Source organism: Hypanus sabinus, chromosome 7 (genome assembly GCF_030144855.1).
Source record: "Hypanus sabinus isolate sHypSab1 chromosome 7, sHypSab1.hap1, whole genome shotgun sequence".
NCBI classification, from domain to species: domain Eukaryota; kingdom Metazoa; phylum Chordata; class Chondrichthyes; order Myliobatiformes; family Dasyatidae; genus Hypanus; species Hypanus sabinus.
In genome coordinates this window covers 79,285,665-79,308,990 of record NC_082712.1, presented here as the reverse complement: position 1 = coordinate 79,308,990, position 23,326 = coordinate 79,285,665, and the positions used below count along the sequence as shown (strand labels likewise).

Here is a 23,326-nt window from a genome sequence, read left to right as displayed (position 1 = left end):
GAGGGGGAGAGAGGAGGTGAGCAGAGACGCAGGAGAGAGGGAGAGAGAGAGAGATCTGTGATTCCCTCTGGCATTCTGCAGATCAGATCATTTCGTGGATGATAAGTATTAGTTTAATTTCCATACTGCATTAACCATTTGTTCTCCTTCTAGCATTGTAGCAAGTGATTTATTGTGGTTTAACACATGTACAGTGCTGCCTTTGTCTGTGGATCTGTTTAAAAATACTCTTGGGTAAATCAGAAAATAATACGGAATGAATTTGAAAATATGTGATGTTACCGTTCGATGTTTTCCCTGACCCTCCCCCCCCCCACACACACACACTCTATCATGTGTAAGACAACAGAATGCCGGAGTATTGAGCTGCCTCATGTAACCAAGTCTCACTAATGGCTGCAATTCCATAAGTCCACGTGCTGGTGCAGGCTCTGAGCTCAACACCCTCACAGCACTCAATTCACCTACCCTCCTCATCTCTTGTCATGCTCTCCATGACATGTTGCAGTACCGCTGGATCTCGCTGGAGGTCTCATCTGCCCAGTCCACTAGAGGTGACCTTGCATACCTTGCAGGTATGTTCCTAAGTCACCGGCGTACGAGACCTGCCGGCTACCCTCACCCGGCTTAGCCAGCCTGTCGGAGCGGTGTACCGGGGGTGTGGCCACTGTCACATGCTAACAGCTACTTGGAGCCACAGGGGAGAGCTGAGTGTCCGGTGTGGACAAAGGTGAGTGAGCTGCCCCCGAATGGACGCGACAAGCCCCTTCACCACAGGTGCTACTCCCCCCCCCCAGACACTCCATACACCCCAATTAATTGATTTACTATACCCTAACGGTTTGAACAGCATTCGGCATGTCATTTGACAGATTTCTATTGATGTGTGGTGGGGAGTATCCTGACTGGTTGAATCAAGGCCTGGTACGGAAACACTGATGCCCAGGAATTGAAAAGCCATAAGAATTAAAGGATATGACCCAGTCCGTCACAGGAAGAGCCCTCTCCACCAATAAACATATCCACAAGGAGCACTGTCACAGGAAAACAGCGTCCTTCATCAAGGACACCCACCACCCAGGCCGTGCTCTTTCTCACTGCTGCCGTGGGGAAGGAGGTACAGGAGCCTCAGGGCTCACACTACCATCTTCAGGAACAGTTATTACCCCTCAACCATCAGGCTCCTGAACCAGCATGGATAACTTCACTCACCTCAACTCCGAACTGATTCCACAACCAATGGACTCACTTTCAAAGACTTTATAGCTCCTGTTCTCAGTATTATTTATTTAGTGAGAGTGAGTGTGAGAGTGAGACTGAGAGTGAGAGTGTGAGAGTGAGAGAGTGAGAGAGAGTGTGAGAGTGAGAGTGAGAGAGTGAGAGAGAGTGTGAGAGTGAGAGTGAGAGTGGGAGAGAGTGTGAGAGTGAGAGTGAGAGTGGGAGAGAGTGTGAGAGTGAGAGTGAGAGTGAGAGTGAGTGTGAGAGTGAGAGTGAGAGTGGGAGAGAGTGTGAGAGTGAGAGTGAGTGTGAGAGTGAGAGTGAGAGAGTGAGAGAGAGTGTGAGAGTGAGAGTGAGAGTGGGAGAGAGTGAGAGAGAGAGTGTGAGAGTGAGAGTGAGTGTGAGAGTGAGAGAGAGAGTGTGAGAGAGTGTGAGAGTGAGAGTGAGAGTGGGAGAGAGTGAGAGAGAGAGTGTGAGAGTGAGAGTGAGAGTGGGAGAGAGTGTGAGAGTGAGAGTGAGAGTGGGAGTGAGAGTGAGAGTGGGAGAGAGTGAGAGAGAGAGTGTGAGAGTGAGAGTGGGAGAGAGTGAGAGTGAGAGTGTGAGAGTGAGAGTGAGAGAGTGAGAGTGAGTGTGAGAGTGAGAGTGAGAGTGGGAGAGTGAGAGAGAGAGTGTGAGAGTGAGAGTGAGTGTGAGAGTGAGAGTGAGAGTGGGAGAGAGTGAGAGAGAGAGTGGGAGAGAGTGTGAGAGTGAGAGTGAGTGTGAGAGTGAGAGAGAGAGTGTGAGAGTGAGAGTGAGTGTGAGAGTGAGAGTGAGAGTGGGAGAGAGTGTGAGAGTGAGAGTGAGTGTGAGAGTGAGAGTGAGAGAGTGAGAGAGAGTGTGAGAGTGAGAGTGAGAGTGGGAGAGAGTGAGAGAGAGAGTGTGAGAGTGAGAGTGAGTGTGAGAGTGAGAGAGAGAGTGTGAGAGAGTGTGAGAGTGAGAGTGAGAGTGGGAGAGAGTGAGAGAGAGAGTGTGAGAGTGAGAGTGAGAGTGGGAGAGAGTGTGAGAGTGAGAGTGAGAGTGGGAGTGAGAGTGAGAGTGGGAGAGAGTGAGAGAGAGAGTGTGAGAGTGAGTGGGAGAGAGTGAGAGTGAGAGTGTGAGAGTGAGAGTGAGAGAGTGAGAGTGAGTGTGAGAGTGAGAGTGAGAGTGGGAGAGGTGAGAGAGAGAGTGTGAGAGTGAGAGTGAGTGTGAGAGTGAGAGTGAGAGTGGGAGAGAGTGAGAGAGAGAGTGGGAGAGTGAGAGTGAGAGTGTGAGAGTGAGTGTGAGAGTGAGAGTGAGAGTGGGGAGAGTGAGAGAGAGAGTGTGAGAGTGAGAGTGAGTGTGAGAGTGAGAGTGAGAGTGGGAGAGAGTGAGAGAGAGTGTGGGAGAGAGTGGGAGAGGTGTGAGTGTGAGAGTGAGAGTGGGAGAGAGTGTGAGAGTGAGAGTGAGAGAGTGTGAGAGTGAGAGTGAGAGTGGGTGAGAGTGTGGAGTGTGGAGTGAGAGTGAGTGTGAGAGTGAGAGTGAGAGAGTGAGAGAGAGTGTGAGAGTGAGAGTGAGAGTGGGGGAGTGTGTGAGAGTGGGTGTGAGTGGGTGAGTGTGTGAGAGTGTGAGGTGTGAGGTGAGTGGGGAGAGTGAGAGAGAGAGTGTGAGAGTGAGAGTGAGTGTGAGAGTGAGAGTGTGAGTGGGAGAGAGTGAGAGAGAGAGTGGTGAGGAGTGTGAGGTGTGAGAGTGAGAGTGGGAGAGAGTGTGAGAGTGAGAGTGAGTGTGAGAGTGAGAGTGAGAGAGTGAGAGAGAGTGTGAGAGTGAGAGTGAGAGTGGGAGAGAGTGAGAGAGTGAGTGTGAGAGTGAGAGTGGTGTGAGAGTGAGAGAGAGAGTGTGAGAGAGTGTGAGAGTGAGAGTGAGAGTGGGAGGAGAGTGAGAGAGAGTGTGTGAGAGTGAGAGTGAGGTGTGGAGAGAGTGTGAGAGTGAGAGTGAGAGTGGGAGTGAGAGTGAGAGTGGGAGAGAGTGTGAGAGAGTGTGAGAGTGAGAGTGAGAGTGGGAGAGAGTGAGAGAGAGAGTGGGAGAGAGTGTGAGAGTGAGAGTGAGAGTGGGAGAGAGTGTGAGAGTGAGAGTGAGTGTGAGAGTGAGAGTGAGAGAGTGAGAGAGAGTGTGAGAGTGAGAGTGAGAGTGGGAGAGAGTGAGAGAGAGAGTGTGAGAGTGAGAGTGAGTGTGAGAGTGAGAGAGAGAGTGTGAGAGAGTGTGAGAGTGAGAGTGAGAGTGGGAGAGAGTGAGAGAGAGAGTGTGAGAGTGAGAGTGAGAGTGGGAGAGAGTGTGAGAGTGAGAGTGAGAGTGGGAGTGAGAGTGGAGTGGGAGAGAGTGAGAGAGAGAGTGTGAGAGTGAGTGGGGTGAGTGGTGTGTGTGGAGTGTGAGAGTGAGTGTGGGTGAGGAGTGAGAGTGAGTGTGAGAGTGAGAGTGAGAGTGGGAGAGTGAGAGAGAGAGTGTGAGAGTGAGAGTGAGTGTGAGAGTGAGAGTGAGAGTGGGAGAGAGTGAGAGAGAGAGTGGGAGAGTGGGAGAGAGTGAGAGTGAGAGAGTGTGAGAGTGAGAGTGAGTGTGAGAGTGAGAGTGAGTGTGAGAGTGTGAGAGTGTGAGAGTGTGAGAGTGAGAGTGAGTGTGAGAGTGAGAGTGTGAGAGTGAGAGTGAGTGTGAGAGTGAGAGTGTGAGAGTGAGAGTGTGAGAGTGAAAGTGTGAGAGAGTGTGTGCACTGTATTTGCACAGTTGGTCTTTTTTTCAGACTGGTTGTTTGTGTCTGTGTGTAGCTTTCATTGATTCTATTGTATTTCTTTGTTCTATTGTGAATGTCTGCAAGAAAATGAATCGATACACACTTTGACAATAAACTTACATTGCACTTTGAACTTTACCTAATGGCTCTTGAACCTAACCCTGCCCCCACCCAGCTAATGAAAGCCAACACACCAGATGCCTTGTATACCAGGCTATCGACATGCAGCAACTTTAAAGGATCCTTTGACTCGTACTGGGGGAGCTTTCCGAGGATTCATCATGGATCGAATCACTCAGGAGGGGGCCATTCAGCCGCATCCCCACTAGCCCACCCTCCCCGCCAGTCAGCACGCATCCCCACTGCCACCACACTCTCTCCCCCAAAACCCCCTCCCCACCAGCACCCGACTCTCCCTGCCGGCTCACCCTCTCTCCTCACCGGACCCACTCCCCCACCAGCCCCTCCTCTATGCCAGCACCCCCTCTCCTCTCCAGCCACTCATTCCTCACTCTTTCACTGCTTCCTTATGTTTGTTCTACTTATTTAACATGTACTTACTGGAATTCCATTTTTTCTACGAACAGCGTTGTACTGCCGTGCAAAGTTAATGACTTTCACAACATGTGCTGGTTCTGATTCTGATGGGTAAGGGGCAGAACCTGTGGGACACTGGTGGGATTAAAACAGGTTTCATGCCCAACGATGGCAGGAGATCTGTGCAGGAGCGTTTTTGAAGTGGAAAAGCCATTCATGAAAGATTACTATAAGTAGATGCTTGAGGGGCAACACAGACTCACGAGCCAAAGATTTCCGTTGGTTTCAAAACAGAATCCTTAGCAGCACTCGAACAGGCTGCTCAGTCCAACGAGCTCACACCGAGTCATCAAGACCAGTACCATTTCCCAGTACTTGGCCTGTAGCCGCTGCCCCTGGGTGATCCAAGTGCCCGTCTCTACCCTTCTTAAACACCACCGGTGCCTGTTCCCACCGCACTCTCTGGTAGTATGCTCCAGAAACTCACCCCTCTCTGGCTGAGAAAGATCCCGCTCTAACAGTGCTAGAAAAGCACAGCACGGAAACAGGCCTTTCAGCCCATCTAGTCTGTGCTGAACCACTTAGACTGCTTACTCTTATCAATAGCTGCACCGGGACCACAGCCCTCCACATCCCTACACCTATCCAAACTTCCCTTAAACGTTGAACTCCACACTCACTACCCTCTGAAAGAAGAGATTTCATCTCATGTTACCTGTAAAAATTGTTACTTTTCCACCTTAAACCCATGACCTCCAGTTGTAGCCCCACCCAACCCAATACTCTCCCCCTTTCCCTAAACTTGTTTTGTCTAGCTTTACCTACCTCGGATCTGGGGAAAGATTTCCTGCAGTCTGTTCTCCATACCCCTCCAAATTTTATATACCCCGGTCATGACCTCTCTGAACCAGCTCAGCTTACAGAACAGATCCTGACATCGCAGGCAGTGTCGAGTCATGCCCTTCCTGTAAAGGGGTGTCAGGAACCGCACGCAGTTCTCCAGCTGTGGTGAGACCAGAGTTTGAACACAACGTCCCTGCACTCGTATTCAGGACCCTGACTAATATCCCTCAGGCGTTTCTGCCTCCATTGAGGGAATATGGCACAAATAGGGTTAACATACAACTGGGTGCACTTGCAGGAGTGAGTTTGATTATCCTTTCACTGTTTTTAAAAACAAGTTTCATCCTGTGACTCCGTCTACCCCTCCCTTGACAGTTAACCTTGTCCAACCCAGTGCCAGAGATGTATGATAATGCCTCCTCCACACATCCTGCAGGAAAATTCCCAGAACCAGAATGAGATGAAAGTTCCTCCCAAAAAAATATAAAAGACAAAATATTCCTCACAATGTTTTATTTCCTTAAAAAAAAGCATTACATAACAACCAACTCTTCAACTTAAAAAAAAAACAAATATTATACACAGTTCACAGTCCTAGCCAAGTTATAAAATTGAATCACAAACAGAATAAAAATCTGCTGATGCTGGGAATCCAAAGCAACACATGGACAAAATGCTGGAGGACCTTCCATCAGGTCTTCAAGGAGGGTCCCAGCCTGACACATCAACTGTTTATTCATTTCCATAGATGCTGCCTGACCTGCCCAGTTCCTCCAGCAATTCCTATAAAATGGAATGAACAAGTATGATAATACTGAGAGGTCAAAGCTGGTGATCGTCAGTTGTAACATAATCAGTGACAGACAGATTGGGACAGGAAGAGGATGGTTCAAGTTCAAACAGGGAACAGCCCGACGATCATGGATAATTTTGGTCACCCTGTTATAGTAAATGGGTGGCAGGGCAGAGATACGTCTCTACCAATGGCAGTGTAAGGCACTCCTTCCCTCCACTAGCCTGCAGGTCACCCTTGGGCGAGGTGTAGCACCTGCTTAGACCCCCCAATCAGGGTCATGTGAAGCCATGGGAGCAGGACATGGTTGGTCACAAGTCCAGTTATGCAACCTCTGACACCAGGCAATCTCTGAAGAGCATTGATAATGGCTGGGGTCACCCGTCTGGTACAGACACTGCCCAGATGAATGGCAAACCACTTCAGTAGAAATATTTGCAAAAACAACCACGGTCATGGATAGACCATGATCACCCTTGTCATACAACACAGCACATAATCTTGATGATGTTACCATAGATACGTTTTCAAACCGGAAAGAATACAGAAAAGATTTGCCAGGACCCAGGGGCCCCAAGTTACCAGGAGAGATTGTGTAGACTGGGACTCCACTCAAACAAACGTCGTGCACCTTTCTCCCTGGGAGAGGGTCAGTGCCCAGAGAGAATGGCGTGAGAAACCACAGGAACTTCCTTTTTAAAAAGGGGATTAATTTATGTTTTTACTTAATCAGCTAAAGATTGGCAATGGGGGGGCGGTGTTGTCAGGGAGAAAGTACTCTGATGGAACAAGGCACACATAATGCTGGACGAACTCAGCAGGTCAGGCAGCATCTATGGAGGGGAATCAACAGTCGACCTTTAAGAGGGTCCCGGCTGTTTATTCCCTGCCATAAATGCCCCTGTCCGGCTGAGTTCCTGCAGCATTTTGAGTGCCTTGCCCAAGATTTCCAGCAGCAGTACAATCTTCTGCAACGGCCCTCGGAAAGGCTCAGGACCTGCACTGTACACTGGACTGCAGTGGAACTGACTCTCCCTCACTGGAAGGTCTCTGAGATGCAGAGGGCAGGGCTGAGCAGGGAGTTCGTTGACCCAGACAGGAATTGATCCCAATTTGAGATCTGATTAAAGTGTGTCTGACTGTCTGGGGCCTCCCGTGTTGGAAGCTGTGGGTTGTGACTCAGCAGACCAAGCTGCTACCATGGCAACGCCTCAACACCAGCATAAAAACAAGGCGCGCCAGTCTGGGCTTTCCTGGGACTCGGCAACCTTGGTAAACAGTGATGGGGATTACGCAGCGGAGTTGGGTGGGGGGGGGGGGGAGTGGTCTGCCTTGTCCCAGTTTTGGGCTGACGGAAGAGTGAGGGAGCCCAGACGATGGACAGCAACTTTCTCTCCCACCGAGGACAATGTTTGACAGCAGGGGGAGCATACGAAGACTCAAGGCCAGCACTCTGCACAAACGGATGCAAGGATCCGGTCATGGGAAACCGTTGTGGTGCGTTAATCTAGCCAGCAATGGACACATGACAAGCAGCACCATGATGACTGTTCTCGTTCTGCCCTCCACCTCCCCCCTCCCCCCAGAGTGATGCCACAGGATGTCAGTGAAGAGCAAGAATTTCAGGTTGTCTACTGGATATATACTGTTCGTGAATGTACTTCGAAACCTCTTTCTAAGGGAGGTGGTGTTGCTTGGGACTAAAACCTCCTGGGCTGGGAGGTCATTGGGGGGTGTAGGACCTCAGTTTCAATCTACCAAAGTCTTGCTTCTGCCCCGCTCCTGCAGCACACTGCATAGGGAACTGTCATGTCGGTACACCCGTTCCTCAGGCAAGGGGCTTTTCTTTCGGGGGGGTAGAGGCATTGGTTGTTTCAAGCGCCTCATCCAGCTGTTGTAGTGGCCCTGCCAGTCGGAGCCTCGAGTGTGGTCCATCGCTACCCAGCCTGCATTGGGGGGCGTCCACTCCAGAGTCCCACCTCACATCATGTTGAAGCTCATCATCAGCACAAAGTCCTCCTTTTTCATGATAGCAGCTGAAAAGACAGGGAAATCAGGGCCAGAGTAAATAGCAGTCAGTGCTAGTGTTATCCTCGAACAATGCCTCCTCATTGAGCCAAGCATGACTTTTGGGAGCTTTGTCAGTCCCTGTACATGCAGGCACCTCGCATTCTCCATCCAGCTAATCACAATTGCCAGCCACCCATCCTAGACTCGTCACCAGCAGCCCACTTAACCCCAGCTCTCATTCACATTCTGCGTTCACTCATCGAACCAGCTGGTCTTGCTCCTAACTTTAACTCTCCCTGCCTAATGCTCACCTGTTGTGTCTAGTTTCTGCCTTATCTTGTTGTGTGGCCCCTCCTAGAATTATAGAAAAGTACAGCACAGAAAGAGGCCTTTCAGCCCATCTACACCATGCCAAACCATTTAAACTGCCAACTCCTGTCATCGTGGGCCTGGACCATACCCCTACCATATATTGTACCTACGTTGAAATCTCCACCTGCACTGGCAGCGAGTTCCACACTCTCACCACCCTCTGAGTGAAGACGTTTCCCTTCATGCCCCCCTTAAACTTTTCACCTTTCACCCTTAGCCCATGACCTCTGGTTGTAGGCCCACCCAACCTCAGTGGAAAACGTCTGCTTACATTTACCGCTCAATTTTGTATAGCTTTATCAAATCTCCTCACAGTCTTCTACATTCCAAAGAATAAAGTGCTATTCTATTCCATCTTCCTCCAGTCCCGACAACACCCTTGATTGCCTAAGTCTTGTTATGTTATGGTCTAATAGTAAAGTACCGTGTTGCTTTACTATTAATAGTAATAGTAAAGTACCGCTGCCCTGTTTTTGGGTCACGCCTCCTCTACGTCCGTGACGAGCTCTCTTTAGTTTTTTCCCCGCAGCGCCCCCCGTCCAGGTGGTAACATTCATCCAGGCTGCCCACTAACCGGGTCATGCCGCCCAGCAGAAGCCTGAAGTCCCAAACCAGCAGGGTCAACAACAGCCATTTCCCCTCGACCATCAGGTTACTGAACCGCCCGGCGAGACCTGGGGTTAGCGCAATGATTTACAGCGCCGGCACCGCGGGTCCAACCCCGGAGTTTGTAGACCCTCCCCGTGCCTGCCATTGCTAAATAGTCCTGTGATTAGGCTAGGATTTGCTGGGCGGCGTGGCGCGGAGGACCTACCGGAAGGACAGTCTCAGGACTGCGACCGCAGAGTGAACAAGGACTGGACGAGAGCAGCGGAGACCAGTTAGCAGAAACTTCACTAATAGGACGAGAGCTGCGGCCGGTGAGTGAGCTGGGTGAGACACCGTTGCCTTCATGAACAGGGCCTGACAAGGCACCTGGAGGTCCGGTTTTGTTCGGGAATAATGCAAATTTAAAATAAAAACCCTAACCTTATCTCACTAACGGACCGCCTCTTGCACAGTGCACTTGTCTCAGATTTCCACACACACACGCCTTGTTGTGCACATTTCTTTCGCCATCCTGTATAATTTTTGTACAATTTATTTTCAGTGCCTGTGAAACTGCAGCACGCAAGTTTTCCCATTGTACCTGGACCTTGCGGCGTTTGTGCACACAACGATTAACTTGAGCGGATTTAACTCCGGTCCAAGGCGTGTCCTGTTTAATCTTTACCCACTCCCAGCAGGTGTAAGGACAGCTTTTATATCAGACTCTGAGATTCACCATTCATCCACTAAATGATGAGCATGTGATCTCCCAATCTACCCCGCGGATACCCCTGCTCTCTGTCACTGTAACACCATGCGGCATTCCATCTTCCTTGTTACCTACCTCAGTGAAATGATGTATGGGGTGATCGGTCTGGCCCGCACACAAACACCAGCTTATCACTATCTCCGTACAGGTGACGATAATAAACCAATTCCAGTAACCAGCAGAGGAGTAGAATCAGGCCATTTGGCCCGTCGAATCTGCTCTGCCATCCGTTATGGCTGATTTATTTTCCCTCTCAACCCCATTCTCCTGGCTTTTCCCCTTATTCTTAGATGTCCTGACCAATCAAGAACCCATCAACCTCTGTTCTAAATACACCCAATGATTTGTGCTCCGCAGCCGTCTGTGGCAAGAAATTCCACAGATTCACCACTCTCTGGCTGAAGTTAGAACATTACAGCACAGAAACAGGCCTTTTGGCCCTTCTTGGCTGTACCGAACCATTTTTCTGCCTAGTCCCACTGACCTGCACCTGGGCCATATCCCTCCATACACCTCTCATCCATGTACCTGGCCAAGTTTTTCATAACTGTCATAAGTGGTAAATGTCATAAGCATTTACCACTTCATCTGGCAGCTCGTTCCACACTCGCACCACTCTCTGTGTGAAGAAGCCCCCCCCAATGTTCCCTTTAAACTTTTCCCCCTTCACCCTTAACCCATGACCTCTGGTTTTTTCTCCCCTAGCCTCAGTGGAAAAAGCCTGCTTGCATTCATTCTATCTATACCCACCATAATTTTATATACCTCTACCAAATCTCCCCTCATTCTTCTACACTTCAGGGAATAAAGTCCGAACCCATTCAACCTTTCTCTGTAACTCTGTTTCTCAGGTCCCAGCAACATCCCTGTAAACCTTCTCTGCACTCTATCAACCTTATTAATATCCTCCCTGTAATTCGGTGACCAAAGCTGTACACAGTTCTTCCTCGTCTCTGTTCCAAATGGACATTCCTGTAGTCCAGAGGTTCCCAACCCTACCATTTTCAGGGGTCCACGGCATAAAAAAGGTTGGAAACCCCTGCTCTATTCTGAGCCACGACCTCTGATCCTAGACTCCCCCACAATAGGAAACATCCTCTCCACGTCCACACTATCTAGGCCTTTCAACATTCAAAATGTTTCAATGAGGCCCCATCTTATCGTTCTGAATTCCAGTGGTACAGTCCCAGAACCAGATGACGCTCCCCGCACGTTAACCCTTTCATTCTCAGAATCCTCCTGGCGAACTTCCTCTGGACCTTCTCCAATGCCAAGGCACCTTTTCGTAGATAAGGGTGCTAAACTGCTTTCAACACTCCTGGTAAACACACAAAATGCTGGAGGAACTCAGCAAGTCAGGCAGCATCTGTGGAAATGAATGCAGTCTGTGTTTCTGGCGAGACCCTTCCTGGACCTTACGCCAAGTGTCTGCCGAAGGGTTTCGGCTCCAAACATCGACTGTATTTTTATTCTCCCATAGATGCTGCTTGGCCTGCTGAGTTCTTCCAGCATTTTGTGTGTGTTGCTCAGATTTCCTCTTGCAAGTGTCTTATCAATGCGTTATATCTCCTCTCTCATAGTCTAGTTCTCTCCAAATGAATGCTAACGTTGCCTTCCTTTCCACCGACCGACTCCACCTGCACGTCAACCTTTCGGGAATCCTGCATAAGTCACTTTGCACCCTGATTTTGGAATGTTCTCCCCGTTTAGTAAATAGTCTAGGCTTCCAGCCGAGCACAGGTATCAATTATACCTGACATTTTGATGACGACCTCTGCCAACTTCTCCATTCAGGGATGAGAAGAGCTTATTCGTTATATTCGTCGGGAAAAGCACGAGATCCCTTCCCAGTCTGCACTTTATATCTTCTACTGCAGTGCGCGACCGGACACTTCCCGACTCTGTATTCCATCTGCCACTTGTTCGCGAATTAGACTTTCTGCCGCCTCCTCTCAACACTCCCTGCCCTTCCACCCATCCGAAAACCTGGCCACAAAGCCGGCAATTCCGTTATGCAGATATTGACATAACGTGAAAAGAAGCGGTCCCAACACCGACCCCGGCGGAACATTGACGGGGGGGAAACTGCCAGGAAGTTGATGGGATCGGCGTGAACTAGTGGTCAATAGCCGACATAGACCCGACGGGCCGAATGGCCTGTTCTTAGTGGTAATTTCTAATTTGTCAACTCCCCTCCCCACTCGATCCGAGGCTGCTCCAATGTCCCATGTCCCAGAAAAGATCCACCTCCCCCCACCCCGCGGGTGGTCTTACCATCAGTCCCGGGGGTCCTCTGACCCCACAGGCGCTTCAACCCTCGAGTCCACCCCTTGGCTCTTCGCTTCAGGGCATCCGCCACGCTCGATCTCATCTCCTCCTCCTGCGGTCCCTCCCAGACCCCGGGGTAGGGGATGCTCCGACCGTCCCACCGCACCCGAGAGAGGTGGCGGCACAGCGGGCAGGCGAGCTGGTGTTCTCCCGAGACGTCCGGGTGGCTCTGGGCGAGGAGGATGAGGACACACTCGCTGCAGAAGGCGTGCTGGCATGGCAACACCCTCGGGGTCCGGGACCCGCCGTTGTAGGGCGAATAGCACACACTGCATTCCGCGTCTCCAAACATCTTGTCTGCTCTCTGGAGGAAAGCGAGGGAGCCCGCGCTCTATTTATAGCCCCCTGGGTGTTTTTGACAATGAACTCACCCTTCCAAATATGGTATGAGTCGTCACACGTCTGGCTGGACAGTCACCAGGTTTCACTCACCCAGTCTCGATAAATTCCCGTCGGTTTCAACACCCACTCGCGCATTCCCCCATCCACTCAGACAATCCGGTAACTCGTGTTGCACAGCATTAGGGTGTCAGTGGTTGGACTCTTGTCACACAGGTAATTAGGTTTATTATTGTCACATGGTACCGTGAAAAACTTGTCTTGCATTCCCTTCATACAGATCATTTCATTACGTTGAGGTAGTGCAAGGTAAAACAGTAACAGTGCAGAATAAAATAGTTTGAGTATAATATCCTCGACTCCATTCAATCAGCCTGGAGCCAATCCCTTTCCACCCACATACGTAACACTTCCGATGTTCTCAAAATCCTCAGCTACTGTTAATTCCCTGGCTCTGACACCGTGGAGGTCTAGTCCCTATACACTTATCCCCTATCAAGAAGGCTTTAAAACTCTCTGCTTTTTTCTCATTGACAGAACCAAACAATTCCCTTCCACCACCCTCCAACTGGCAGAACTGGTCCTCCCCTCAACAATTTCCCCCCCACTTTCTCCAGATGCCAAAGTCAGCCATGGTCACCAGCATGCTCCCAGGCCATGCCCGCCTCTCCGTTGGCTCCGTGGAACTGTTCCTGTTCCAAGCCTTCCCTGTCACGCTCCCCAGTTCTTCCGGGGCTGCACTGACTGCTGAGTTGGTGCTGCTTCCCACAGCCAGGATGAGCTCGTCAACTTCATCAACTTTGCCTCCAACTTCCACTCTGCACTTAAATTCATTTGGTCCATTTCTAGCACCTCCCTCCCCTTTCTTAATCTCTCTGGCACCATGTCTAGAGACAAATTGTTGACCAATATATTTTATGAACCTACCAATTCCCATGGTTATCCTGTTTCCACCTGATCACCTGTAAAAATGCTCTTCCCTTTTCTCAGTGCCTTGGCCTCTGCTGCAGCCGTTCCCAGGCCATTCTCCTACGATCTCTCATCAACGAGGTGTTTTCGCCCTCACAACTGCTGCTCATTAGATGTCCTTTCTTGTTTTCGCAACATTCTCTATAAATTCTAGTGACTTCTGAGATACTCAAATCACCCCATCTGGCACCAACAATCATTCCACTGTCAAAGTCACTTAGATCACATTTCTTCCCCATTCTGGTGTTTAGTTGGAATAACAATTGAACCTCTTGACAACATCTGTAAGCACCTACCACCCCACCAGTCCCTGCGTCCAGTACATAATTCTCCAAAACTTCTGCCACCTCTAACGGGATCCCACCACCAAGTACATCTTTCTCCATCCCCAACTTCCTGCTTTCCGCAGGGATTACTCTACACGACCACTGGTCCCTTCTCATTGATCTCCCTCCTGGCAAGTGGAACAAGTTCCACACCAGCCTCCTCCCTCACTACCATTCAGGGCCCTAAACAGTCCTTCCAGGTGAGGCGACACTTCACCTTTGAGTCTGTTGGGGTCACTTGCTGTGTTTGGTGCTCCTGGTGTGGCCTCCTGTACATCGGTGAGACCCAACGTAGATTGGGAGACCTCTTCACCGAGCCTTTACGTTCCTTCCACCAGGACAAGTGGGATGTCCCAGTAGCCACTCATTTTAATTCCACTTCCCATTCCCATTCCAGTATTTCCATCCATGGCTTTCTCCGCTCTTGTGATGAGGCCACACTTAGGTTGGAGGAGCAACACCTTATATTCCATTCAACCTGATTTCTCAAACTTCCGGTAATGCCCCAAACCCACCCACCTTCTCCATTTGCCATACCCTTTTCCCTCTCTCAGCTTATCTCCTTGCCCACCCATTACCTCCCCCTTGTGCTCCTTCCCCCATTTCTTTCTTCCAGGGCCTTCTGTCTCTTTCGCCAATCGACTTCCAAGCTCCTTACTTCATCCGTCCCCCTCCAAGTTTCACCTACCACCTTGTTTCCCTCTCCCTTGCCCCCACCTTTGAAATCTACTCCTCAGCTTCTTTTCTCCAGTCCTGCCGACACGTCGACTGTACTTTTTTCCACAGACGCTGCCTGGCCTGCTGGGTCCCTCCAGCATCTTGTGTGTGTTGCTCGGATTTCTGGCATCTGCAGATCTTCTCTTGTTTGTGCTTTCATGCTCTGAGTTGCTGCCACGTGATTTGTATTAAAAAGCCGGTGTACTGGTGTACCTGAAGGAGTGGCCACTGAGTGTTTACTGAGATATGGCGAGAAGGTTGCCTTGTGTACCGTTTGTACAGATCAGGTCACTACGCAGTGCATCGAAGTAGAACAAGGTAAAACAATTGTGTACAGTTCTGGTCACGGAATTATAGGAAAGATGTCAACAAAATAGAGAGAGTACAGATAAGATTTACTAGGATGTTACCTGGGTTTCAGCACCTAAGTTACAGGGAAAGGTTGAACAAGTTAGGTCTTTATTCTTTGGAGCGTAGAGGGTTGAGGGGGGACTTGATAGAGGTATTTAAAATTATGAGGGGGATAGATAGAGTTGACGTGGATAGGCTTTTTCCATTGAGAGTAGGGGAGATTCAAATAAAAGGACATGAGTTGAGACTTAGGGGGCAAAAGTTTAAGGGTAACATGAGGGGGAATTTCTTTACTTAGAGAGTGGTAGCTGTGTGGAACGAGATTCCAGTAGAAGTGGTAGAGGCAGGTTTGGTATTGTCATTTAAAGCAAAATTGGATGGGTATATGGACAGGAAAGGAATGGAGGGTTATGGGCTGAGTGCAGGTCAGTGGGACTAGGTGAGAGTAAGCATTCAGCATGGACTAGAAGGGCCGAGATGGCCTGTTTCCGTGCTATAATTGTTATATGGTTTTATAATAACAGAATGCAGAATAAAGTGTAACAGCTACAGAGAGAGTGCAGTGCAGGTAAACATAAGATGCAAGATGATAGGGCACCATGGCAGTTAGCAAGACTATCTTACAGCTTGAGGTGTCGGAGTTCAGAGTTCAATTCCCCCTTCTTCTGTAAGGAGTTCATACGTTCTCCCCGTGGGCTTCCTCTGGGTGCTCCGGTTTCCTCCCACAGTCCATAGACATTCCAGTTAGTAGGTCATCATAAATTATCCTGTGTTTAGGCTCGGGTTCAGTAGGTGGGTGGTGTGACTTGTTAGGTCAGAAGGGCCTGTTCTGTGCTGTAAATAACGAGGTAGACTGTGAGGTCAAGTGTGCGTATTGAAGTAAAGTTCAAAGTAAATTTTATTATCAAAATACATTTTGTCTCCATATACAACCCTGAGATACATTTTCTTGCAGGCATACTCAAGAAGTCTGTAGAATAATAACCACAGCAGCATCAATGACAGGCTGCATCAACATGCTTGTTCAACCAGTCTGCAAAAGCACTCCTTATTGTCGTGTAGCAGTGTGTTGGGACAGGTTATATGCTGCTGATAATTGGGCAGGGTTTTCTTCAAACAGGCGTGCTTGAAGTTACTGGAGTACTCATCGGAGGATCAGTAACTTTAAACTCCTTTGTGTCACTATCTCAGAGCCCTAATATAAATGTAATTACAAAGAAAGCCCAACAGCGCCTCTACTTCCTTAGGAATCTGCGGAGATTCAGCATAACTTCAAAAACTTTGACAAAAATCTCTAGATGTGTAGCGGAGAGTATATTGACTGGCTGCACCATGGCCAGGTACGGAAACACAAATGCCTTTGAACAGAAGATCCTACAAAAGAGCAGATTTAGTCCAGTACATCACAGGTAAAGCCCTCCCAACCGTTGAGCACATCTATATGAAATGTTGTCGCAAGAAAGCAGCAACCATCATCAGGGATTCTCATGCTGCTGCCATCAGGTAGAAGGTACAGGAGCCTCAGGACTCACACCACCAGGTTCAGGAACAGTCACTACCCCTCAACCATCAGACTCTTGAACCAAAGAGGGTAACTACACTCACTTGCCCATCCATTGAGATGTTTCCACAACCAATGATCTCGCTTTAAGGACTCTTTATTTCATTTTCTCGTTATTTATTGCTATTTATTTATATTTGCATTTACACAGTTTGTTGTCTCCTGGTTGATCTTTCATTGATCCTGTTATCTTTACTGTTCTATAGATTTGATGAGTATGCCCACAGGAAAATGAATCTTAGGGCTGTATGTGGTGATATATATGTACTTTGGTAATAACATTTACTTTGAACTTTGAAAAGACAACAAACTGTGCACATACAAAGGTAAGAAATAAAAATAAATAGATAGATAAATAAATAGATAAACAAGCATCAAGAACACGAGATGAAGAGTCCTTGAAACATTTCAATTATAGGGCAAGTATAGTTATATGAAGTTATCCCTTTTGATTAAAGAGTCTGATGGTTGAGGGGTAATAACTATTCCTGAAACTGGTGGTGTGAATCCTGAGGCTCCTGTACCTTCTGATGGCATCAGTGAGAAGATAGCGTGACCTGGGTGGTGGGGGTCCCTGATGATGCATGCTGCTCTCCTGCAACAGAGTTTCATGTAGATGTGTCTAGCGGTTGGGAGGGCTTCACCCGTGATGGACTGGGAACCGTTCAATAGTCTGATAACAGTGGGATAGAAGCTGCCCTTGAACCTGGTGATACCTGGCTTTTGTATCTTTTGGTGTGGGAGGTATACCATTGTTTTTTCCCCCCCCGGGTCAGCAGGAAGTATAGACAGGATAGGATGCTTTCTGGAGAGGGTGGAGTTTCTTTAACCTGAGGGAGTAGAAGCATTGGTGAGCTCTGCCGGTGGTTGGATCAGGACAGGCTGTTGATGATGCTCACATCTATGAACTTGAAGTTCTTAATGCTCTCAGCCTCAGCACTGTTGATGTAAACAGGACCATGTTCATTACCCCCACTGCCCCCGAAGTCAATGACCACCTTTTTGTCTTCTTAACACTAAAGGAGAGGTTGTTATCAACGTTCTCCATCTCCGTCCCGTACTCCATCTCATCAGCACTTGAGATACTGCCCATCTGTGTTATTCATTAATTATGGAAATGATCACACAACAGTTGGTCAATAAGGTTGCAAAATGTTGACTGTCCATTTCCCTCCATAGGTACTTGGTAAATTGGTTTAGTATTGTCACATGTACTAAGAACAGTGAAACTCTTGCCTTGCACATTGCCCATGCAGATCAAATCATTACACTGTGCATTGAGGTAGAACAAAGTAAAACAATAACAGATTTCTTCTGTCTTGGCAGGTGGCAGGCAATCGGAGTTGGGCTAATAAATAGACAGGAGGTGTAAACAAGCGGCCAGTGCTAGACTGGTCCGGCCTTGGCTGAACAGGCTTGGGGGAGAACAGGTTTGGCAAGCCCAGGCAGAGGTTCCAAGTAAGTAATTAGAAAGATTATGTTTTGAGTTTTTTTTTTCTGTAGCACATAGCTGGAGTGCTGAGAAAAGATCCGGAGTTAGCGGGATGTTCCTTGTGTGAAATGTGGGAAATCTGGGAGACCTCCAGCCTCTCTGATAACTACATCTGAATGATTTTCAGCTCCTTAGAGACTGGAGATGCAGCTCGATGACCTTTGGCTCAAACGGGAAAATGAGGAGGTGATAGATAGGAGGTAACCATCCCTAGGTTGCAGGAGGCAGGTAGCTGAATGACTGTCCGAAGGGAAATGGTCAAGCCTTTGGCCGTTTCCTCCAATAATAAGTACACCACTTTGGATACTGGTTGGGTGGGTGGGTGGGAACAACATCGCAGGGGGAGCCTCAGTTACAGGGTCTCTGGCACTGAGTCTGATGTCGTGGCTCAGAAGGGAAGGGGAGAGAAGAAGAGTGCAATAGTGACCCGGGGTTCCATAATTCGATGAGCAGAAAACAGATTCTGTAGACCCAGATAAACCATTGCCTCCCACTTACCAGGGTCAAGACTATTTCAGCTTGGGCCCGCAGCATTCTAAAGGGGGACGGTGAGCAGCCAGAAGTCTTGGTACACATTGGCATTGATGCCATAGGTAGGAAAGGCAAGGAGGTCTTGAAGAGAGATTTTAGGGAAGCATGCAGAAAGCTGCAAAGCAGGACCTGTGGCGTAGTGATATCTAAATTGGTTCCTTTGCCACACAACAAATAGTATTATTTGGCAGATGAACACGTGGCTGAAGAATTGGTGCAGGGGACAGGGCTTCAGATTTCTGGATCATTGGGATCTCTTCCGGGGAAGGTATGACCTGTACAAGAAGGACGGTTACACCCGAATCCAAGGGAGACCCGTACCGTTGCAGACAGGTTTGCGAGAGCTGTTGGGGAGGGTTCAACTTAACTTGGCAGGGGGGTGGGAACCAGAGTGAGACGGCTGAGGAAGGGCAGTTGGTTCACAAGTTGGTTCACCTTCCCGTCCATTTAATAACATCTTTCCTGCAGTGTGTAGTGAGACTGTGAGGATACAAGACTGGCTGACTGGCAGGAGGCAAAGAGTAAGAATGAAGGGGGCCTTTTCTGGATGGGTGCCAGTGACTAGTGGTGTTCTACAGGTGTCAGTGTTGGGAACACTTCTTTTCACATTGTATGTCAATGATTTGGAAGAAGGAACTGATGGCTTTGAGGCCAGGTTTGCAAACCACACAAAGATAGGTGGAAGGGCAGGTAGCTTTGAGGAAGCAGGGTGTCTGTCTGCAGACAGACTGGGGGGATGGGCAATGAAGTGAGATAGAATACAGTGTCCGGAAGATTATGGTCTTGCACTTTGGCAGAAGGAATAAAGGCACTGACTATTTTCTAAAAGGGAAGAAAATTCAAAATCAAAAGTGCAGAGGAACTCGGGAATCCTCACACAGGAATCCCTAAAAGTTAACTTGCAGGTTCAGTCAATGGCGAAGAAGGTAAATGCAATGTTAACCATATAACCATATAACAATCACAGCACGGAAACAGGCCATCTCGGCCCTCCTAGTCCGTGCCGAACTCTTAATCTCACCTAGTCCCACCTACCCGCACTCAGCCCATAACCCTCCACTCCTTTCCTGTCCATATACCAATCCAATTTTACCTTAAGTGACACAACTGAACTGGCCTCTACTACTTCTACAGGAAGCTCATTCCACACAGCTGTCACTCTCTGAGTAAAGAAATGCCCCCTTGTGTTTCCCTTAAACTTTTGCCCCCTAACTCTCAAATCATGTCCTCTAGTTTGAATCTCCCCTACTCTCAATGGAAACAGCCTATTCACGTCAACTCTATCTATCCCTCTCAAAATTTTAAATACCTCGATCAAATCCCCCCTCAACCTTCTACGCTCCAATGAATAGAGACCTAACTTGTTCAACCTTTCTCTGTAACTTAAGTGCTGAAACCCAGGTAACATCCTAGTAAATTGTCTCTGCACTCTCTCTAATTTATTGATATCTTTCCTATAATTCAATGATCAGAACTGTACACAATATTCCAAATTTGGCCTTGCCAATGTCTTGTACAATTTTAACATTACATCCCAACTTCTGTACTCAATGCTCTGATTTATAAAGGCCAGCGTTCCAAAAGCCTTCTTCACCACCCTATCTATATGAGACTCCACCTTCAGGGAACTATGCACAGTTATTCCTAGATCTCTCTGTTCCACTGCATTCCTCAATGCCCTACCATTTACCCTGTATGTTCTATTTGGATTATTCCTGCCAAAATGTAGAACCTCACACTTCTCAGCATTAAACTCCATCTGCCAACGTTCAGCCCATTCTTCTAACCGGCATAAATCTCCCTGCAAGCTTTGAAAATCCACCTCATTATCCACAACACCTCCTACCTTAGTATCATCGGCATACTTACTAATCCAATTTACCACCCCGTCATCCAGATCATTTATGTATATTACAAACAACATTGGGCCCAAAACAGATCCCTGAGGCACCCCGCTAGTCACCGGCCTCCATCCTGATAAACAATTATCCACCACATAAACAATTATCTAATGAATGTTAGCATTCATTTTGAGAGGGCTGGAATATAAAAGCAGGGATGTAATGCTGAAGCTTTATCAGGCATTGGTCAGACTGCACATGGAATATTGTGAGCAGTTTTGGGACCCTTATCTAAGAAAAGACGAGCTGTCCAGAGAGAGTCCGGAGGAGATTCTGGGATGAGGAAAAGTAGCTTTAGCCACAGGATGGTGAATCAGTGGAATACAGTGCCACAAATGGTTGTGGAGGCCAAGTCATATGGTATATTTAAAACGGTGGTTGATATGTTCTTGATTAGTCAGGGCATCACAGGTTATGAGGAGAGGCAGGAGAATGGGGTTGAGAGGGATAATACATCAGCCATGATGGAATGGGCCGGAACGACTAATTCTGCTGCTCGATCTTATGGTCTGATGCAGAATAAAGTGTAAGAACCACAGAGAAAGTGAAGTGCAACCAGACAGTAAGGTGCAGGAACATAACAAGAGAGATTTTGAGGTCAACAGTCTATCTTATCAGGCGAGGGATGTGTTCAACAGTCTTACAGACCATTTATAGGGGCAGAAGTTGCCCTTGAGCCTGGTGGGATGTGCTTTCTGGCTTTTGTACCTCCTGCCTGCTGGGAGAGGGAATGACCGAGGTGGGTGGGGTGTTTGGTTATGTAGGCTGGCTTACTGAGGCATTGGCCTGCTGAGCAACTTTGTGTGGTGCTCACAGGAACAACTGCAACTGGAGTAACGCACGCAAAATGCCGCAGGAACTCAGCAGGTCAGGCAGCATCTACGGAGAGGAATAAACAGTCGAAGTTTCGGGCCATCAGGACTGGAAATGAAGGAGGAAGCTGCCAGAATAAGAAGGTTGGGGTAGGGGGTGGGGAAGGAGAACAAGCTGGAAGGTGATAGGTGAAGGTAGGTGGGTGAGGGAGTAAGAAGCTGGGAGGTGATAGGTGAAAAAGGAAAAGGGCTGAAGAAGAAGGAATCTGATAGGAGAAAAGAGTGGACCATGGGAGAAAGGGAAAGGAGAGAGGTACCAGGGGTTAGATGATAGGCAGTAAAGGAGAAGAGGGAAGGAAGGAGATAAAAGTTACTGGAAGTCGGAGAAATTGATGTTCAAGCTGACAGGTTGGAGGCGACTGAGATGGAATATGAGGTGCTGCTCTTCCAATGCATTCCCTGGGAAGATGAAGCCTGGGCGGATATGCCATGGAATAATGGGACAGGCTTGAGGGGCTGAATGGCCTCCACCTGCCTCTGCTTTCTAACGTGCTGTAATCTATTCTCACCCTCCCCATATTTCCAGTAACTCCCCTTCAGATTCTACCAATCACAGAGATACACTGTTGGGGGGGGGGGGTGGATTTTACAGCAGCCGATTAACCCAGTGACTACACACGTTGTTGGGATGTGGGAGGAAACCGCAGCAACTGGGAGAAATGTCCATCATCCAATCTCCTCTTGTCCATTGGAGGACAGGCAACCCCGTCCTTCACGTTCTGGCAGCATCCTCATAAATCCTTCCCGTCCGTTTAATAACATCTTTCCTACAGCAGGGTGGCCAAACTGAACACAACATGCTATTCCCTCTAAGCTGATTGGGTGCATTGCCGCACAACTGGAATTGGAAGCAGGTAAGAACAAGTCCACGAAACGTGAGAGACTTTCTATAGACCTTTCATAAGACACAGAACAGAATTCAGCCATTTGGCTCATTGTGGCTGATCCATCTCCCTCTCAGACCCAATCTCCTGCCTTTTTCCCATATCCCTTCAATCAAATATCTATCAACCTCTGCCTCAAATATACAGAAAGACTTGGCCCCCACTGCTCTCATGGCAAGGAATTCCCCAGATTCACCACTCTCTGGCAAAAGAAACTCCTCCTCATCTCCATTCTAAATGGACAGCCCTCGATTCTGAGGCAGTGTCCACTGGTCTTAGACTCCCCCATCACAGGAAACATCCACTCTATCAAGGCCTTTCACCATTAGATAGGTTTCAATTAGGCCATCCCTCATTCTTCTGAATTCTAGTGAGTATAGGCCCAGAAACATCAAACACTCCTCATATGACACGCTGTTCAATCCTGGAATCATTTTCATGAATCTGTTTTGAACCCTCCCAGTTTCAGCACATCCTTTCTCAGATAAGGGGCCCCAAACTGCTCACAATACTCCAAATGAGGCCTCACCAGTGCTTTATAAAGCCTCAACATTACATCCTTGTTTTTATATTCTAGTCCTCTCGAAATGAATGCTAACATTGTATTTGTTTTCCTCACCACAGACTCAACCTGCAAATTAACCTTTAGGGGTTCCTACACATGGACTCCCAAGTCCCTTTGTGCCTCAGATTTTTGTATTTTCTCTCCATTTAGAAAATATCCAACCCTTTCATTTTTTTTCTACCATACACGTCCTGACACTATATTCCATCTGCCATTTCTTTGCTGATTCTGCTAATTTGTTTGTCTTTCTGTAGCCTCTCTACTTCCTCAAAACTAACTCCCCCCCACCTATCTTCATTACATCTGCAAACATTGCGACAAACCATCAGTTCCTTCATCCAAATCACTGACAAAAAACATATATGTTGGGATGTAATGCTAAAGTTGTACAAGGCATTGGTAAGGCAAAATTTGGAATATTGCGTGCAGTTCAGGTCACCGAATTATAGGAAAGATATCAATAAATTAGAGAGAGTGCAGAGACGATTTACTAGGATGTTACCTGGGTTTCAGCACTTAAGTTACAGAGAAAGGTTGAACAAGTTAGGTCTCTATTCATTGGAGCGTAGAAGGTTGAGGGGGGA

General features: G+C 48.2%; 1 protein-coding gene and 1 long non-coding RNA gene across 15 annotated transcripts in view; one reads left to right on the top strand and one right to left on the bottom strand.

Moving 5' to 3' along the window:
* Window positions 1–550: 550 nt before the first annotated feature.
* LOC132396897 (uncharacterized) overlaps window positions 551–23,326 on the top strand; it is a 216,718-nt gene continuing 193,942 nt past the window's right edge. For 6 of the 12 annotated variants that reach the window (XR_009513166.1, XR_009513164.1, XR_009513165.1 and 3 more), the window contains exons 1-3: window positions 8,198–9,469; window positions 17,824–17,955; window positions 22,067–22,147. This is a non-coding gene — a long non-coding RNA (uncharacterized LOC132396897). Of the gene's footprint in view, window positions 731–8,197; window positions 9,470–12,717; window positions 12,790–17,823; window positions 17,956–22,066; window positions 22,148–23,326 lie in introns of those variants that run through there. The other 6 variants (XR_009513162.1, XR_009513168.1, XR_009513161.1 and 3 more) reach the window with 6 other exon arrangements.
* LOC132396896 (RING finger protein 223-like) lies at window positions 5,871–12,756 on the bottom strand. Of its 3 annotated transcripts, XM_059974957.1 has the most exons (3): window positions 12,181–12,612; window positions 8,147–8,203; window positions 5,871–6,157 (listed from the first exon to the last, which is right to left on the bottom strand). In XM_059974957.1, exons 1-2 carry the CDS (start codon window positions 12,524–12,526, stop codon window positions 8,148–8,150), a joined length of 402 nt encoding a protein of 133 aa, XP_059830940.1. In that variant the 5' UTR covers window positions 12,527–12,612; the 3' UTR covers window positions 5,871–6,157; window position 8,147. The 3 variants fall into 3 exon arrangements, 2 of the variants coding, with proteins under 2 accessions (XP_059830940.1, XP_059830941.1); XR_009513158.1 differs by lacking the exon at window positions 12,181–12,612 and adding an exon at window positions 12,667–12,756 and having other exon boundaries at window positions 5,871–8,203; XM_059974958.1 differs by lacking the exon at window positions 8,147–8,203 and having other exon boundaries at window positions 12,181–12,618.